This window comes from Biomphalaria glabrata, chromosome 5 (genome assembly GCF_947242115.1).
Source record: "Biomphalaria glabrata chromosome 5, xgBioGlab47.1, whole genome shotgun sequence".
In the NCBI taxonomy this organism is placed as follows: domain Eukaryota; kingdom Metazoa; phylum Mollusca; class Gastropoda; family Planorbidae; genus Biomphalaria; species Biomphalaria glabrata.
Window position 1 is genome coordinate 42,971,483 of NC_074715.1, and position 20,191 is coordinate 42,991,673.

At 36.7% G+C, this 20,191-nt stretch overlaps 1 protein-coding gene across 1 annotated transcript in view; it reads right to left on the minus strand.

Moving 5' to 3' along the window:
- LOC106059560 (uncharacterized) overlaps positions 1–20,191 on the minus strand; it is a 92,631-nt gene that overhangs the window by 46,680 nt on the left and 25,760 nt on the right. The window contains exon 3 of the mRNA XM_056028925.1: positions 4,149–4,294. Within this exon, the coding sequence (XP_055884900.1) occupies positions 4,149–4,294 (146 nt within the window). The remainder of the gene's footprint in view (positions 1–4,148; positions 4,295–20,191) is intronic.

Below are 20,191 nucleotides of genomic sequence, written 5' to 3' on the forward strand. Positions count from 1 at the left end.
CCGAGATATGTTAACAGTCGTTAAAGTCATTCATCTAAAGTTCATTTCGTGGTATTTAAAACTAAGAACTCGGTCAATAAAAATACCAAGATATCGTCTCCCATCAGTCATCAGGTTTTGCTTTACTAATAATTTGAAATAAGAGACTTATGTTTATGTGTATGTCTCGTGTGTCTCAAAAAGGGTATGTGTTGGCGTTGGTGTCTATATGTGTCTAATGTGTCTGAGATAAATCGGGTGTTGGTGTTATGTTGCTAAATCTAAGACACTAAGACAGAGCTGGTTAAATAAAACAAAGTGAAAGTCCGACATAATTCCGTTTTTTTCACCCACTTTTGTCATTGCCACATCTTTGAACCTTTCAGCGGGTATTCCCGCTCTCGACTCGAATGTTCTTGTGTAGGCCTATTTAGTAAATCAGTAGATGTTCATGAACAAGTAGGGCACCATCTTATGTAGAAATGAGTTGGTCTGTTAGAATTGATTTGTGAATAAGGTACTTGTACTCTTTCAGTGTATCGATACACATTTTCAACACTATATCTCTTACTAGATCTATCAATAGTACATCCATAATTAGATCCACCAGTACTATATCTCTAACTAGATCCAGTATTCTAGTCTAGAGAACTGTCTTTCAATACTTTGAAGTCTGGATCTATATCACCAAACTAAAATATTCTTAACCTGAGTAGATTTATAACATTACTTTTTTTTTCGGGTGGGGAGAGGGTGAGGAATGGTTTGTGAGAAATATTTTTCCTTTTTTTTTTTTTTTACAATTCCTCTGTTCAAATCCTTCCTTTACGGAGGTTGGAAGCTGATCTCGAATACTGCTCTAACGATTTTCCTAGAAATGTAACAGTTGATGTGTATCGCTGAGAAAAGAATTACTAGCTTGTTGGCCACATGGGGAAAAGTCTAGTTTGACCTTTATAATTTTTCAAATTAAAATATAAATAAATATGAATTTGGTTAGAAACTTACAAATCTTTATAGGCTATAGGTCTAGAGCCAACATGGCGTAGTCAGTAGTATTACAGTAATTATGCGATAACAATTTAAATTGCTTCAACATATTGAGGTTCATAACTCATAAGTGTTGCTTATATTTTTATGTAAATCTAATAGAGATTATATCTGAATTCTAGATCTAGACTAGATTTTAAGAGTTCTCAATCAGAACTTTAGGTCTAGTGTTAGACCTAGATGTCCATAAAACAAACATACCAATAAATAATGTCAGAAGCATGTCTTCCCCGCTAACCGTTTGAACTTCAAGGCAATCAAGCAGCTGACTGTTTCACAGGTTCGATATCCGAATTGAATTTTATTGAATCAAATATTTAAAAAAAAAAAATAATAATTATTATTATTATTTTATCATATTCGAAGTTTAACGATGGAGGTATTCTGTTATGTAAAAAAAAAATATTTTTATCTACACCATCACGCAGCCTTTATCTACACCATCACGCAGCTTTTATCTACACCATCATGCAGCCTTTATCTACACCATCACGCAGCCTTTATCTACACCATCATGCAGCCTTTAACTACACCATCACGCAGCCTTTATCTACACCATCATGCAGACACCATCAGGCAGCCTTTATCTACACCATCAGGCAGCCTTCATCCCAGACTTTAATATGTCTATTTTTAAAAGAGGAGAGAAAAACTCCCCCACCCCAGACTCCATACTTTCAAAGCTGGGGGGGGGGGAGGAGAGAAACGTAAGGTGGAGGGGGAGGGAATGACGCCAATCACCGTTTCGCCCTCATTAATTATAAATGCTCATCTTGGTGGAGAGAAAGACTTCTATTTTACTCAGACTCTTGAGAAGGAAGAAAATACAAATAGAAAGTAAAAAAAAAAAAAAAGCGAATATCATTTAAAACTTCTTATTTTAGCCAACAGTATTATACCCAGCGTAGAGGCACGTGGGATGTCTTGAGACTCAAGGAATAATGACTTTGTATCACAAAGGCGACTTTGAAAGAAAAAAAGTTCTTTGTTGGCTTTGGAGCTGGATAAAGTATTAAATATTTGATGTCCCACAATTCATTAGGATGTATACACACAGAGGTCAGCGGAGGAGTCAATACAAGAGGTAAGTTCAGATTCGTAGAGAACGCTAATTGGGTTTGGGCCCTAAGGTGATGGTGTATGAGGCAGGCTAGTGTCCAGCATTGTGCAAGACAGTCAGGGATAAAGAATCAAAGACCTACGTTTGTTAAGAAACACAAGGATACAGAGACAAGGAAGAATCCAAGAGAGACAACACCTAGTTCCAGGGAAATAATGCTATAGAATATTTTCCAACCATTACAAAGGTAACACATAGCATAAACTAAACACCAACGAAGAATAAAAGACAGTACATAATACATAAATGAACAACAATGATTCATATCAATGTAAATAGATTTCATAACGACAGCTAGCGAATACTGTACGAACATGGCATCACAAGATACAAACATAGTATCACAAGATACAAACATAGTATCACAAGATACAAACATAGTATCACAAGATTCACGCGTGGTTTCACAAGATACACATTTAGTACAATCTCTAAATTTAGAAACCTTTCAGGATAGATGACTTAAAAGTAAAGTAGCAATTATAGATATAACATTAAACCATAATCTTCAAATAAAAAAAAATAAAAAATACCAAGAAAGTGTCAAAGATAAAGGCATATTCCATGTTCCATATGCTAGGAAACATTTGTACAACTGCTCCTTCTTACCCTGTGCTATTAGAGCATGGAATGGGTTGCCTGGGTCAGCCAGGAAAACCTATGACTTGGCAGAATTTTAGTAATCGATTAACATGCATGACTAGATTGACATAGGAACACCCTTCGGACGTAATCATTTCCTTTTTTTTTGAAGTAACGTCTATATTTCATAAGATAAGATAAGATACGAACATGGCACCACAAGATACGAACATGATATCACATGATATCACAACACCCTTAGTGCTCGCAAAGACCTTCATACAGGGAACACTTCCAGGGAAAAAAGAAGAGGCAGACAAAGATGAAAACAAGATGAAGAAATGGACATGTTTGTCAAAGAGAGAGACCCTAATCCTGTCAAAATACAAAGAGGAATGGAGAGAGAGATGGTCAGTAAATCATGTGTGGTGCCCCAACGGTATTGAATACGCCATGTAAATGGGACTGTTATGGCAGTTTTTAAAGTTCATTCAGTTTGTACAGATTATTTTTGCTCTTCAAAACGATAAGAATTTTTTATAAAAGAAGCTTCAATCCTTACAGTATGAATATAAAAAACGGTAGTAAGTCATTTATACAACTCAAAGTGAGTTCAGTTTCAAATGTTATAATAAAATGCTTAAATGAAAAGTTAAAAAATACCAAGCTATCTAAATACAAAGACAATAAGGAATATAACAAAGCTTGTCGGTAGAGAAACAGGGGGGAGCGTGAAAATACCCTGTATGTGACGTCATAGGTCATGCACAATAGAGTGAGATCATATGAATCGAAAAGTCGGAAATTCTCATTCCAGGTCTAGGTCTAGGTCTAGGGCGAGAAGGTTCGCGTTGACTCTTAGGCTTATGAATCGTATATATGAGAGGATGCAATATAGTGAAGAGGAAGAAATGTTGATTCATTTCTATAATGTACTTTCGGTTTGACTTAACAAATATATTCATCGTATTGTGTTATTGTGACTAGAATTAATGAAGTCATTCTTAATATGCTTATTGGATTTATGGAATTTTCTGAATTACTAAATCTTATTTTTTTTTTTTTTTGAAGTCTTATATAGAATGAAGCCGCTGATTTATTATTTTTTTACAACTGAATTACACTCAATTAAAGTAAATGAACAGCTTGTCAATAAGTCATTCAATTGATTCTTTAAAAACCTATAAGTATAAAACTAATGCTAATTAAATGTAACTTTGCATCAATTTTAAAAAAGATGTATATCGCTGGTGACAATTAAGAGTCAACTAACTGTAACTAGTTGCATAATAAATTTCCAATTGTCAAAGGAAAATGTTTATTTGTAAGCAGACGAGATAATTCTGGGTTGTGTATGTCTCCATTCCCCACTGTAACGCCCGGCTCAGTACATCTAGTAAATGTATTTCGGACTTACCTTCGATCTGGTTTTCTTTTGCCCTGACAATAGGTACAGACTAGGATGACCGTAACTACGATGACCAGTCCACCAAACACACCCACCAACAGGACCAGGCTGGTAATATAGGTGGACACAGAAGCCTGTCTTTCTCCTGAATGGTACTGTGAAGAAAAATAAAAAACTAAATGCTACAGGGGTAGACAATTGTGTCAATAAGGGGCCTGTACAATGTTGATGGTATTTAAATAGACCCATACATTCACATACATATTTTGTAAACTATACTCTGCATATATACTGGGTTTGGGTAGTCATGTGAAACTCTGTACTCATCCTTCATCTTTGGAATCCAAGACATTGCCAGTATTATTTCTATACATATTGTAATAACTTAAGTGAGGCAACTCAACGAGGACATAGACGTTTATTTACATAGAGACATGACAAACACAAAGGACATCTGCCTTGAGCACAGCATCTCCATATTGGCTCTCTCCTTGGGCGGAAATCGTTTGTCTCCTAATGTCAACATCCGACTTGTTTAGTCACATAGTGCGCACCTTCTTTCTGCACTATCTTGGATGGCGGTGCGCATGGCAAAGTCATAACAATATAATTCTCTTCATGGCATAATGCCGTTTTTTTTATCGCGCTTAGGATAGGCGTTTTCCATATTAAATAACACCCCAAAATGACAATTTTTGAATACATATTTCAGGAGATTTGTTTTCAAAATATTTTAATAATTTCCTGATATTTCCAGGACTTTTTCGTATATTTTGAAATTTCAGGAGATTTCCAGGAATTCTTGGTAAATCAGGAGGCCACGGGAAATCTGTTATAAGTTCTAAAATGGCTTAATTTAATAATTTATACACCTAGAATTATCACGGGTCTTATGAAAGTGCGTGGCACACTGCGGACGCATAGGTTGCACTGGCCTAAGGCCGGCCCTGCTAAAAAGCGGCGCATGCTAGGCCGCCGGTCGACTAGTTGTTATATAATTATTTTTATTTTGCTGCTAAGAGTGTCAGAATGTCAAAGTTCAAATGAACGCCATATGTTGTGGCATGCATGTGTAGGGTTACCTCCTGCACTTGCACGCGCCTCACACACAAACACCAGAGCAACATCTGCCATAACACAAGTCATAACATGTTATAACTACGTCATAACATTTCTGTTATAACTAATTTATAACATTGCTGTTATGACTAACTCATAATATTTCTGTTATAACGACTGAAGGTGACCAGCACCAAATAATTGTTTGTTTTTTTATATTGGAACTGAAGGCCGAGCAATTTGAAGCATTGGATTATGTACTTTTTTTTTTATGACGTGGGTTCGAATCCTATTACTGCTTAAAAATGTGTATGCACTTTTTCTTAAGCCAAACGTATCTGAATACGAATGGTCAAAAGAGCAGACAAGTTACACAAAAGTATGTAGAAATCACGGATGACTCTAGGAATAGGCGTGTAATGCAATGTACCTTCTGATCATTATTAATTTGATCAATAGAATCATTATACAAGTGGTACTCAAACGTTCATGCAGAGATCCCCCTCCTCTAAAAATAATCAGGTGGGGGCAGTAGCCGTGACTAACGTTTAACGTGTTGCTAAGCTCGTAACTGTCATCTGGACAGAGCCGGCCTTAGGCATAGGCAAACTAGGCAGCGGCCGATTGGTCTAAACGTTATTTCTAGTCTGCTGGTCACGAATTGTCCATGAAGCACACCTGTGCTAGCGGCGCTCTAGGAATTGAACTTAGTTGCTGAGGGTTTGTAACTCATTGCGTCCTAGCTTTTACATTTTTCCTTGTTCATTTGGGACCAGAGTATTCACCTCGCCTAGGGCCGCCAATAACTTAAGGCTGGCCCTGACGGGGATAAACAAGAGACTGAGGCTACTTTTCTTGCTAACGTCCATTTTATTTGTTTTATAGGATGTCTATCGGTGTAGGTGAGTTTGTGTTAACTTGCAGAACTTAGCTTCCATTTACCAAACCTTGTTATTGTAGCACATAGATCTCTGTTGTTGGGGTTAGGGTTAGGGTTGGTTACAATCCAATGAGAAAATACCCGGATGCAAGTTCTGGTACATGACGTATAGGCGATACACGTGGCACGTTGCAAATCGCCATATTTGACAGTTATATCAACGATGGCTACCTGGTCCTGAGGTATGCGCGCTGGGCTACCGTTCGGACGTCTCGATGGTCCCAGGTTCCACCCGCCGTGGTGCTGCGGGAGGTTTGGACTAGGAAGTAGATTATCTTCAACTTTGAAGGAGCATCCGAAACATGGAAAACGTTTTTCTAACAAAAAAAAATTAATGGTCAATAGCACATCAGGTAGCTATGAGTCTATACCCTCACATTCCATAGATAAAAGCCACGTTGTCACGTCATGGACGCTCGCCATCTATTTGTGACATAAACGATCATTCTTATCTATCAAAACTCACACGTGTTCCTGCTAAAACCTCATAGCGCCATTACGTCTTACAGGCACGTCAGAAACTCACGTCATTCGGTCACATTCATTCATGAACCAGCGAGACTTTGGTGTCTTCTGCTGTCACTTTTCAGTCAAGTCCTCATCCGGGAATTTACAAGGTAACTCATACAGCCTTAATTTACGTTGCACATTTATTTCCTGCTCTTGCCATCCTAAACACACTCTTTAGTAAGACGTCTTTAACTCCCGCACCCTAATGTCATGCAAGGTGAAATCAAAACGTCACACTCACACACGTCTTTTGTTAACGTCTCTGGCTCTCACTTTACCGCATAAAACCTCGGCGGCATACTGAACAGCAGCGTGTATTGCATCGTGTCAATCCAGACTAATGACTTGTGACTCATATTGATGTCAAACAGTCACGTCAATCCAGACTAATGCCTTGCGACTCATATTGACGTCAAACAGTCACGTCAATCCAGACTAATGCCTTGCGACTCATATTGACGTCAAACAGTCACGTCAATCCAGACTAATGCCTTGCGACTCATATTGACGTCATACAGTCACGTCAATCCAGACTAATGACTTCCGACTCATATTGACGTCATACAGTCCAGACTACCGTTGTGACTCATATTGACAGCCAAGTTGTATGACCAAAATAATGAGTTTAAATAACAAAACAAAACAACATAACTCTGTTAATGACACAAAACTGGGGTTACTGGTGTGTGTATTTTTTAATAAACTGTCTGGGAATGTACATACTTGAACATACAATTCTACTTAATTCTACTTGGGGTATCTATTGGCAGAGAAGTGTTAAACTAGAAGTTTCCAATCAAAATTTGGCCCGATGCAGGGAGGGTCCACTCGTGTACTCCTTCCCCGGCATCGCCGTGATGTGATCCAGTGATCCTCTAGCTGATGATGGATCTGGACAAGGAACAGCTGAAATGATTACAAACATACAGACATAGCCATAGTGTTGGCTGTTGTTGTTTGTTGGTCTTCATTATGACGCTAGATGTTTCTAACCCTTGTGAGTTGTGTTTCTTTTCACTTTTGGCGGGTAGGTCAACTTTCATTTTGTTTTTGTAATTCTTGTATGTGATATTTTGGAAGCTATGGCTAATAAATTAGAATGAGACTAAACAGTATGTGCATTATATATTATCTTTAGAGCCAGTGAAGATATGATATTATGACGGTTTTACCTGTATTGGTATTATAAGTTACACTTTCTGAGTTTATGTCTATAAACGAAGATTGATTTAGCACCTTTTTCAAGAACAGAAAACTGTTGATGTTGTGGTACCTAACTATATGCATATACTCTTAGTTATGTACACGATTACTAAGAAGTCTGGGAGGATGTCGTAATTAAAGTCATAAAATGGAAGTTACTTCTTTGTAGCATTCAATATTTATTATTTCTGTTTTATATGATACTTTAAATACATTTAATGATTCATGTTTAAGTAAATAAACATTTGAATGTTATGTACATAAACATCTCTAGGTGTCAGAATTGTATTAGTGTGTTTTTAGGTGTCTGCCACAAATTTACATACTTAGTGAATTTTGAGTCGTGTGTGTATGTGTGTGTGGGAGAGAGACAGTTTTATGTGTGAGTGTGAGAGAGAGAGAAACAGTTGTGTGTGTTACTGTGAGAGAGAAAGAGAAAGAGAGAGAGAGAAACAGTTTTGTGTGTTACTGTGAGAGAGAGAGAGAAAGAGAGAGAGAAACAGTTTTGTGTGTTACTGTGAGAGAGAGAGAGAGAGAGAGTTTTGTGAGAGGGAGAGAGAGTTTTGTGTGAAAGAGAGAGAGAGAGAGAGAGAGAGTTTTGTGTGTGTGTGAGACAGGCAGTTGTAAAAGTGAGTTGTAAGATAGTGAGCTGTGAAAGTTGGATCAGAAAAATTATTTTAACTTTTTGATTCTCAAACTATTAAATTACATTTTGACTCTATCTAAAAAGTAAGAGAATAAAGAATTAATTAATATTGACTGTACAGACACATACAGCATACACATTGTAGAAAAGAACTCAAAACGACAAAGTGATTCAACTTACATTTTACTTTCTAATATCCCAATGGCCGCTGTATGAGAAACAAAAAGATTCTTTTGAATGAATTCAGTGATAAAGCTTCCTTGTGTCTGCTGTTTACAAGGTAGACAACCAACAATGACGTCAGATGACAAAAATAGTTGAACCTGTTCCCCATCTGCTACAACTTTCTGCCCTTTCCCTCCACAGGAAATTCTCAGCATTCTGGGAAGGGAGTACCTCCCAGCAGACGTGGCAGACGTATGTTTATGTACTCACCTACGTGTGATAAAGGTAGGTAAGTAGGTCGCGGTCTATCCGATTTCTCGTCTGATTAATCGATAAGAACGGAGTATTTATCCATGTTTTAACCCTAACTCTAACAAACGTCCTTCAGAAAATTAATTCATATTAATAAAAAGGTCAAATATGAACTTTAATTATCGTGAGTTAATATGTGTGAACATTTGTATACTAGTCAAAGCAGTCACGCAGTCTAACATGACCAAGGGAAATGACACACGCCATGAAAAGAAAGCAAGATTTTAAAAATTGACGTTAATGTACAAACTTGTAGGCGGCCCCACCGGGTCAGTTATGTTCAGACATATTGTGACACAATACACACTAGCTAGCACCCAGGCATTCCTTTGTATTCCTACAATATACCGCTACTAACCGCGAAAAGACCGCCATATTGAGGGCGGTAAAAGATGACATGTACCAGATTGTCAGGTTCTGGCTGAACAGATGCGTTTAACAATATTCATTCAGCATACACTCACTTGGGTACCGGGCCCCTGACCCATTCATTCTTACACGTAAAGAGTTATACAGGATAAGCAAAAAATGAAAGCAATGAAATCTATACACGGTGAAAATGAAGTGTGATTCTGTAATATACAATCATCAGGCCAAGATCACACTGAACCGTTTCTTCAATAACAATCAGTTAGATGAATAATTAGGAACAATAACAATGTCATCCTGACAATATCGAAATAAATATATCTGCAAACCCTGAGGTGCCACGCTGTCATTCGTCCAAGCATTACAATCACGCTGAAAGCACTTTTGCTACACACGTGAACTTTGTGTGGATTGATGTAGGATTGTGATTGTTGATAGTTTGTAGTTTATAGCTTCTGATATACGTTCTGGTAATATTGATATCTACATTTTCCCTGCATTTCTTACCAAACTAATTACCCTTAAGTGGACCCTTCGGGGCCGACTCTGAGTTTATATAAAAAAAAAACTTTGTAATATTGCTTTTCTTCTTCATTCAAAGTTCCGTAATGCATTATTAATTTAGATCTACACATCAACGTATATTAAACAAGGTTTTTTTTAATGAAGAAAGGGAGATCGATGCTGCTCAAATAATGACAGGTAGATCTAATTCTACAAGTACATGTAGCCAGCGCGTGTGTTTAGTTCGTATTGACACCAAGTGGATGTGATTAGGAAATAGATTCTAGATCAATAGAAGCTACAAGTGGCAATCATTTGTCGTGCAGTTTGAAATCATTGACCTCAACTGATTAGGACGTGCTCGCAACACGACGACCTAGTCATCGATACCATCCAACCGACATTTAGAACAAGTAGTCAGTAGCGTTCAGGTTTGATTGTACTGCTCACTTTGGATGATAGATATGCACACACACGAAGAGAGAGAGAGAAAGAGAGAAAGAGAGAGAGAGACAGAGAGAAAGCGAGAGAGAAAGAAAAGGAGAGAAAGAGAAAGAGGGAGGGATTAGAAGAATGAAAGGTAAAAACAATTCAGGTAGGACCAGGTGTGTTGTGATGGGCCAAAAATGTGGCCATTTTGGACAAACAAACATTCTGCAAGGAATTTCATGAACAGCGATAGTTGTAGCAAGTTCTGTGACTTTTGTCCTTTATACAGACCCTGGCGAACCTTCAGTAGAGATTGTTCATCACATTTTGTTTCCTTGCATTTAGTCCTCATCATAATCATGTGTAAAGAGGAAATTTGTAGAGCTCTTTTTTTTATTCTTTTACTTTTAGCTGACATCCAAGGTAAAAGTTGTCGGTGCTAGGAAGTATTTATCTAGTTTATCTAGATCTATAGTTTAATAGATCATGACTAGTCTAAAAATTTAAATAATGCGACGTCATATAGTACTTTAAAGTACATGAGGCTACTTCCCAGAGTGCCGAGATTCTCCTGTGAAGTGAATGAATAAATTGCCGAAGATAAGACAATTATAATTTTTTTTTTTCGTTGAATGGTTCGTTCCATCTGTTGTCAACACCCAAATGCAAAGAGCAAACTTAAGTGTTGGTCTCTCGCCATTTTATAAAGTTTATAAAGTTATACCCAAGCTTTCCATGTTTCTTGTAGCGCAAAACGAAACGGTCTTAGTTCTTAGATCCTGAAAGTAATATTTTAGTGTCGACGCGCAATCAAACAGGTTTTATGTTCTTAGCCTACAAAATATATTTGCCTGTTGTTTTTTTTTATTCCGAATGGCGGTCATGTGAAAATGAAATTTTAACAGTTGATCTTGCCTTTTCGGAAGAATTTTTTTTTTTACAAATTTTGCATCAAATTGGTCTAAGACATTGTTTCTTATTATTTTTTGTAATGGTGAGTACCCCTCGCTCCCCTCCCTGTCGGGAAGTTTTCTTTTTGTGTTTAATAGTTGTGTTTTAATGTATAGGAAATAGTTTGTATTAGGTGCGTTTTGTTGTCAAGAATATTATGTGTGTTTACGTCACGCTTAGTTCCCGTATTGCCTTTGCAGTGGACAGGCCTTTTTAGCTAGTTACGTTACAGTTCTCTGTTTTCCCGTTTTAACGGTACGTAATTACATAGTTTTTGTAAGTAAGCTGATATTTCGGTACGGGTGTCGCTAATGAAAAATTCTTTGATGTAGCGGCATTGCTAGATTTAGGTTTTCTTTTGTTTCAGGGTGTTAGGCTTAGGGCTATGGGGACGAGTGTCGTCTTCTCTCCCTTGGTGCCGTGTCTTTATCTAGTGTTTTTTGTTATGTATGAAGTGGCCGATCTGCAGAGCGCCGAGATGGAGTGTGCGTGTGGAAGGTGTGTTATTTGTACAATTATTAATGCAATGTTAAACCACCATGATTCGTTGATTGGTAGGCCTATACATTGAAATATCTTGTTAATTTGCAATTAGGTTATTATTAAATAGTGTTCGAGCTGAACAATTGTTGTTTATTCGTTAACTGTTCAGTTGAATGACATTTAGTCGATGTTCAGTTAAGTCGTAGTTTTATATGCTTTTACTCTTTAGTTTCCTTTATACTGTTGGCGGGGAACCCGGAAAATCAATGCAATTAGGTCATTCCCTAGATAAACAACCTGTAAACCCACTTGACACCCACAACTGTATTTTATTAACAGACCATTGTAAGTGGATATTTAAGAATACCAGATTAGTTCTTTCCCGTGCAACGCGTGCCTTCTCCAAGGTCTTCCCGTACCCCTGGGGGTAGGCCTACCCACTTTGGGAAACACTGGTCTAAGACATGAACAAGTGCGAGAAGTCTAAAGGTAGTCACCAAACACACACGGACTAACCAGGCAGGGGTCTTAAATAAACATTGAGTCTGTATGTTTACTATATGTACGTGTATGTTTTTGAATGTGCGTGTAATTCTATTTGCATTTCCCTATTCTTTCTTTAAAAAATCCTAGCCTTTTTTTTTTTTAATGCGGTTTTTTCAGATATACTTTCAATTACAATAACACACAAGACAAACAGGTGAACGAATCCACGTCCTATTTTTTTATTTTTTTTTAATTTGTCAATTTTTATTCTCTGCTACCTTATTATTTTCTCTTGAATATGCCTATTTCAACGTTGCGTTAATTGAAACATATAAATAATTCCTAATCGTGCTATAACAGGTGAATATGTCCTGGAATATTCAGAAGTTCAATCTGATGACTCAGTGTCCACTCGTGTGTTAGAGATCGTTGGTTATAGAGAAAATTCCCCTTTGTTATTGAGAAAGTTTAATCCTTAAGTTGTAAACGTGAGTACGCACACTATATGTCAAGCAATAAATCGCTTAATAATTCATATTGAATAATAAATAAGATTAAAACTGATGAACTGAACAAACTGAGTTCGAATCTTGAAAAAAAACTCTTCCACTCGATTTTCACACCGAAAGTTCAAGAATGTACTTCTATCGGAAACGAATTATTGCCCTTTCGTTCATTTATTTTTCAGTGCACAAACTATATAAACGCTTCAAAAAGGCTGAGGGTAAAAAAAATAATTTTTGTTTACATTTCTATTGAAATCTTGACGCGTACACCACGTGATCATAAAGTACATCATGTAACAGACTCTTACCACGGAGAGCTCTAAAGCTAGAGTGTGAACGAAGTTTTAGTAGTGCATAATGAAAAACATTTTTGGAAGGGAATGCGATAAGCTGTTGAATCAACACTTGATCAAGTCATAACTTAAAGCCTGTTTGTAACGATTAATGAAACAAATAGTTTGCCTACTTAATTATTCAGTATACCTGCTCGAATCTGTCACCAAAACCAGTTATATTATGTTCAGTGGCATAGATAGGAATTGGCCATCATTTGGGGGCCCGGGGGGCATGACCTCTTTGGGGGGGTCTCTGCATTTTGACATTTGAGATCATGACATGAGATAATGGCGTAATATTTAATATTTAATGTAAAAAAGAAGTTCGAACAATTATTTGGGGTCCCCCTCAAGTGCAGGCCCGGTTTAATTTTCAATTCTCCCTCCCTAATCTCCCACCTTAGCTACGCCACTGATTAGGATTTAAGTTTTTTGAACGTGTTAACGATCTTAAGCTTCACCATCTAACAGACTAGGTGCTCTTCATTCCGAGGAGAACTTTTCAAAGCTTCACCATCTAACAGACTAGGTGCTCTTCATTCCGAGGAGAACTTTTCAAAGCTTCACCATCTTACAGACTAGGTGCTCTTCATTCCGAGGAGAACTTTTCAAAGCTTCACCATCTAACAGACTAGGTGCTCTTCATTCCGAGGAGAACTTTTCAAAGCTTCACCATCTAACAGACTAGGTGCTCTTCATTCCGAGGAGAACTTTTCAAAGCTTCACCATCTAACAGACTAGGTGCTCTTCATTCCGAGGAGAACTTTTCAGAGCTTCACCATCTAACAGACTAGGTGCTCTTCATTCCGAGGAGAACTTTTCAGAGCTTCACCATCTAACAGACTAGGTGCGCTTCATTCCGAGGAGAACTTTTCAAAGCTTCACCATCTAACAGACTAGGTGCTCTTCATTCCGAGGAGAACTTTTCAAAGCTTCACCATCTAACAGACTAGGTGCTCTTCATTCCGAGGAGAACTTTTCAAAGCTTCACCATCTAACAGACTAGGTGCTCTTCATTCCGAGGAGAACTTTTCAAAGCTTCACCATCTAACAGACTATGTGCTCTTCATTCCGAAGAGAACTTTTCAAAGCTTAGAATCACGTCATCAATAAGAATGGCACATAGCCACGTAAGTGGGTGGAGCCTAGATATCATTCAAACTGCAGGAGAAAGTAATTGATACGTCGCTTAAGAATAAGATAGTTGAACGACTATTTTAAACTATAAAAGCAAAACTGTGTCTAGACACTTCATTAACAATGCAGTTGTGTTTATTTCACTTGACTTGACTTCTAAAATTACAAAAATATTGACTTATTATCGTGCTCCATACAAAGCCCAAAGATCTGTCCAACTTTTGCTGGTAGTTTCTACATTCAGAGTCTACTTCTCGTTTCTTCGACTCTTCCATTTCATTAACGCAATAATATTAAATGTTACGATACCATTCGCGGTGAATCATAAGAAGACGACCCAAAATGATTCGGCAAAGTTTTTTTAAAAAATTAAAAATAACTGTCAAATCATCTCGTTGAAACTAAGTAAGTATTTTTTCTTAGTTGAAAATATTGAAAAATCTTTGATTCTGTCCGGTCAAGGTAAGAACAGTTCGTTAGGTTCAGTTCGTACCGATCAGTTGTAAAGTTTGGGTTCGGTTCGGTCTTAAGTGAGTTTCGAGCTAGGTTCGTTCGGTTCGGGTTCGGTTCGTGTTTCCCCATCTCTTCTTGTAATCTTATTTCGATTACACACAGACAGACACACACACACACACATATATATATATATGTTGGTTAAACCTAGCATTAAATAACGTCAAGACCCTTGAATAACTCTCTCTCTCTCTCTCTCTCTCTCGTTTCTTCTCTTTTCATAATCGATCGATAAATTACACTCATATCTGTGTTTTTGAAAAGCTGGGTTTAAACTTAAGCCTGCCACTCCAACACAAGTATGCTCACTGCCTAGCAACGCCTGTTGACGGAATCATTCTTTAGAAAAAAAGCGACTCATTGCGTCAGTCTGAACTCAATGCACACAGACACACGTGAAAGTATTACTCACCCATCTCTAAGAGTTGACACTACAGCTTCTACAAGAGGCTTTTTTTTTCTTTAGTGCTTTAGTTGTACACTATTCATTTTGCAATGAAAGAAAGTTTAAATAATACATTTATAAGTTAATAAATCTTTGGAACAACTGACCAGAGAACTGGCTAGAGAACTGACCAGACTAAAGAAGTGACCAGAGAAGTGACCAGAGAACTGGCTAGAGAACTGACTAGAGAACTGCAGACTAGAGAAGTGACCAGAGAAATGACTAGAGAACTGACCAGAGATCTGCATAAGGGAACTGTCATTGGAACTGTCTAGAAAACTGTTTAAGTAATGTCCGAGAAACTATCTAGGGATCAGTCTAGGGAACTGTCTTTGGAACTGTCCAGAAAACTGCCTAAGTAATGTCCAACAAACTATCTAGGGATCAGTCTAGGGTACTGTCTTGGGAACTGTCCAGAAAACAATCTTGTGAACTGCCTGGAAACTGTTCATGGAACTCTGTGAAAAACATTTTCTCGAATAATGATACAAAAATATTAAAAGTTACGGGTAAAAGTTGAACAAGAATTGATAAATATTTTAAAAATAATTAATTTTTTTTTTTGCTTTGAAAATCGATGAGTCACAGGGAAAGCTTATAAAATTCTAATAGGATAAACTATAATAATACTTATTTATCTCTTCGTCGACGTTAATTAAACCAGTAACAATTGTAATCAATTTTAATTAGAAAAAAAACAACAAAATATAGGGGTTGTCATTAACGAGTTTTAATCTTCTTAAAAAACTAAAAAAAAAACAATGTATTAAATAAGATAACAATCGGGCTTTATACAAACTCGTAGGCGACCCCTGAGGGCCAGTGATGCTCACATATTACGTAATACCTAAATTCATGTCCACAGTATTAGCCACAGTCACAGGTTAGAAAAATGTAAATCCTACATATAAACTATATAACAACGTGAACGGAAATATGACTAGCAATAGAATTTGATGCGTAACATAATCTTAGCCATTATGATCGTTCCAAGTCATAAGATTACAATAGTATCATATATTTGTCATTATTAAAATTGTTTATGTTGACTTCCATGTGTATAAAATATTGATATAAAAGAAATCTCTGGGGATTGGATTTCCCGACGTGCTGGTCTGTCTCTTTGGTATTTAGTTGTAGAGAGTTGCATTGAATTTGATGTATGGAACGATTTCTAGTTTTGAATGTTGTCATGTATCTGTACAGGTTCTGTGACGTTTGGTGACAGTGTGTGTTCACAGCAGGGAATCCTTGTTGTGTGTTGCAAATTGATGTCTTAAATGTAGTTATTAAAATATTGTATAGACCACTTGAACAAAATCAGAGTCATTAAAAAGATGTATGTACCAGAGAGAGAGAGAGAGAGAGAGAGAGAGAGAGAGAGAGGGTGGGAGAGACGGATAGATTTCTACAAGAGATTGGGACAAAAGAGAGAGAATAACTATAAGAGAGAGAGAGAGAGAGAGAGAGAGAGAGGAATATGGAAAAATAAAAATATAAAATATACTTTTTAACAAAACTTATATTAAATATAATTGTATCAATTAGTTTAGGTCAGTCATGTCATTGAATGTGTAATAACACTAGACTAACAATCATAAATCTATGCGATTAGAAATATTTACCCATTGTTTTTTTCATGTTTTTAGCTATCTCCAGGCGCTATGATCCAATCACTTGTCTCCAGGCGCTATGATCCAATCACTTGTCTCCAGGCGCTATGATCCAATCACTTGTCCTGACCAGTTGAGAAAAGGGGATGGGGGGATCTTTGCTGACGGCTACCATGATAGCAAAAGTTGTACGACTTAAACAGGAATTTGAGGGCTCAAACCGCCACAAGCCAATACACTAACAACTATGCCAGTGAAGCGCTTATGAAAATAGAAATTTTCATAGCTATCTATAGTTCGTTTCAAACTTGTAGGCGACAACCTATTTCTTTGCACAAAGTATAAAAGCGACTAATTCAACTTATCATTCAAGTACAATGGTCGGATACCAAGAGTTATTTTTAAAAAATTGGTTCTTGTTATGTCTGGTACAAGAAATAATTGAGCTACATTTCAACTTGATCCAAGAATGTGTGTGGGAGACATAAAGTGTACAAACATTGTACTACACAGACAGAGTGAGTTGATAGAAGTTTGGTAAAAAGAGAGAGAGACGAGGAGAGCGCATGACCTAGAACTGTTTGATACGATCATTATCCAGTGTGTACACATTACCTCATCCGCTATTCAACATTTAAGAAGAAAACATTGTCTGTTTGTTATAGAGTAGATGAAAGACATCTCCATGTACATTGTGTACATTCCAAAGCCTAAACTGTTTTAAGGTAAAGAGTTGCTGCTAGGACGCGGGCTCGTGATGAACCTTAATGGGAGATCGTGGGGGAAAAGTAAAAATCTTCTTATAATCTTAGCTCTAAAGTTTACAATAAGATTTAAAAAAAAAAAAAGATTTTAGAAATAAACTTTAGCAAGGTAATTCCAACAAAGTTTTTACAAAATAGACTTTGCCTTAGGCTTTCTGTTTCTCTACTCCCGTAGAGGTCAAGTTTGAGGTCAAAGTTAATCATTTCTTAAATATATTGGCTTACGTTCGTCTGTCTATCGTGTTAGGCCTCAACAACTATTTAAAACAAACAATCAAAAATTTTTAAAAATTAATTTCCCCTTCGTTTTCTTGTCTTATACATTATAGAGGTTACTTCTAAAGAGAAGATAATTACGTTAATAATTATGTTAACCGGTGACTTTAAGTTTGCTAAGTCGATGGTTTTCCTGGCTGATTCAGGAACCCATTCCATGCTTTAATGTCAATCAAACCAAGAACAGAGAGGTACGAAAACTCGTTCGTACCTCACTCGGTCAGACTATATCAACTCCACTCGTTGATCAGGAAACATGAAAAGGACCAAGATACCTGTGTTTAGTCGCTGAATGAACTTTTTATGTTGTGTCTGTTGTATTTAAGTGTTTGTTTCTGTTGTGTTGTCTTTATATGAGAAAAGAGTCCTTGCAATCACAACAAATTTCCAAAAGGATCAATAAAGCAGTCTTAGTCTTAGACCGCAGTATGTGGAGAAAAGGAAAGAAAGAGAGAGAGAGAGAGAGAGAGAGAAAGAAATAAAGAGTGACCAAGAAAGCTCTGAATGAAAACTATACGTAAAATGGCTGGTCCCTCTTCCATCAAACCAAATGCCACCTTGAACTCCTTTCAAAGTGGACGGGAATGTCCCTACAGAATAAAGTTCTACAGTCACATGAACAAGTTCTCCACCAGATGAACCAAAGTCGTTCTGTGACTTCATGATACCAACGAAGTGTGTATATTAGACAATGTGAAGACATTCAATTGTTCTGTGACTTCATGATACCAACGAAGTGTGTATATTAGACAATGTGAAGACATTCAATTGTTCTGTGACTTCATGATACCAACGAAGTGTGTATATTAGACAATGTGAAGACATTCAATTGTTCTGTGACTTCATGATACCAACGAAGTGTGTATATTAGACAATGTGAAGACATTCAATTGTTCTGTGACTTCATGATACCAACGAAGTGTGTATATTAGACAATGTGAAGACATTCAATCGTTCTGTGACTTCTTGCTACCAACGAAGTTTGTATATTAGACAATGTGAAGACATTCAATCCTGCTAACGTTAAGAACTAGAAACCATTCTGTAAATAAAACTAAAACAACAACAGTCCCACAGAAATTGAATCTTTCTCTTATGGATAAAGTATTTAAAAACAAAATGAGTTGCTAATGAAATATATTTTTTTGTGTTTAAAAGTAATGAGATCAAATTACTTTTTTTAGTCTCTAGGAAACTTTTTATGATATAATTTGAAAGCATTGTTTTCATTTGTTACGTAATGAAACAACAGTGAGTGTACTCTGTTGTTGTTGTTGTTAATGTTTGGCAAGGTTAACGTCAACAATGAGTTTAACGAAATAAGCAAAATAAAAAACTTCGTTTAAAAGGATATTCGACCTAAAGATCTGATGATAGCAGATTATGTTACATAGAGGCAATAGTTCCATGAAGTTTAAAACATACGTTTCAATACATAACTATTTGTTTTTTTCTTCAGTTAAAATGGCAATTTAACGAAACTAGAAATTTAAAACTATTCTTAAAGAGATAAGGGAAAAAAAATGGGTGGAGGGGGGAGATATCCCACTATCTGAGTTCCAAATCATTAAGTTCACTTCCGGTGACATCTTTGAAAACGAGTCGTCTGCTATCCTGGAGCAGAAGACGCAGACACGAAAAACAACGTAGGTTTTCAACAATGAAGAGTTCCACTGAGAGAGAAGAAGAAGACTTGGCTTTCTGTCCCACTATTTGCTTTCTAAGGACGCGGAACTCTTCAGTCTTTGAGTTTACTCTCAGAGGACTTGTAAATCAAGCCTTCTCCATTCCCCAGCATCCATTTTTTTTTTATTCCTATTTAACAAAAATCTTAAGTATTGAAAAACTTTTTTTTTCAATCATTTCTTTTCATTTTGAAAAGAGATTAACATTTTTTTTAACTATCACATTTAATAAGCAAAACACTTGCTTATTAAATGTCCTCAATGGAAGAGCGAGCCTTGACATGGTTGCAAAATGAAAAAGTCTGAATAATTGCTGAAATTATATAATTACACAAAGAACGACATGGAAAAAGTTTTTAAAAATATATCTTTTTCATTTCCGTTCACCTTCTCCGATAATCCATTTACAATGTCATTACAATTCCTTTTATCCGCTTGCAAACTCTTGGTGGATAGAAATGGGTGGACACGGATTTTGAAAACGGCTCTAACTATTTTCCTATAAATTTGATATTTTTTGTATATCTTTGGGAAAGAAATTACCAGTTCATTGGCCACACAGTGAAAACTGCGGTTTGATCATCATAATTTTTCAAAATATAATCATATTTCTCAGTCTTTTCTGTTCAAACACTCTTCAGGAGGAATTCCCGCACTAACTTCCATTTTTTAAAATTCAGTGGCGTAGCCAGGTATCTGTGGGCCCGGGCTCAAAAAATTA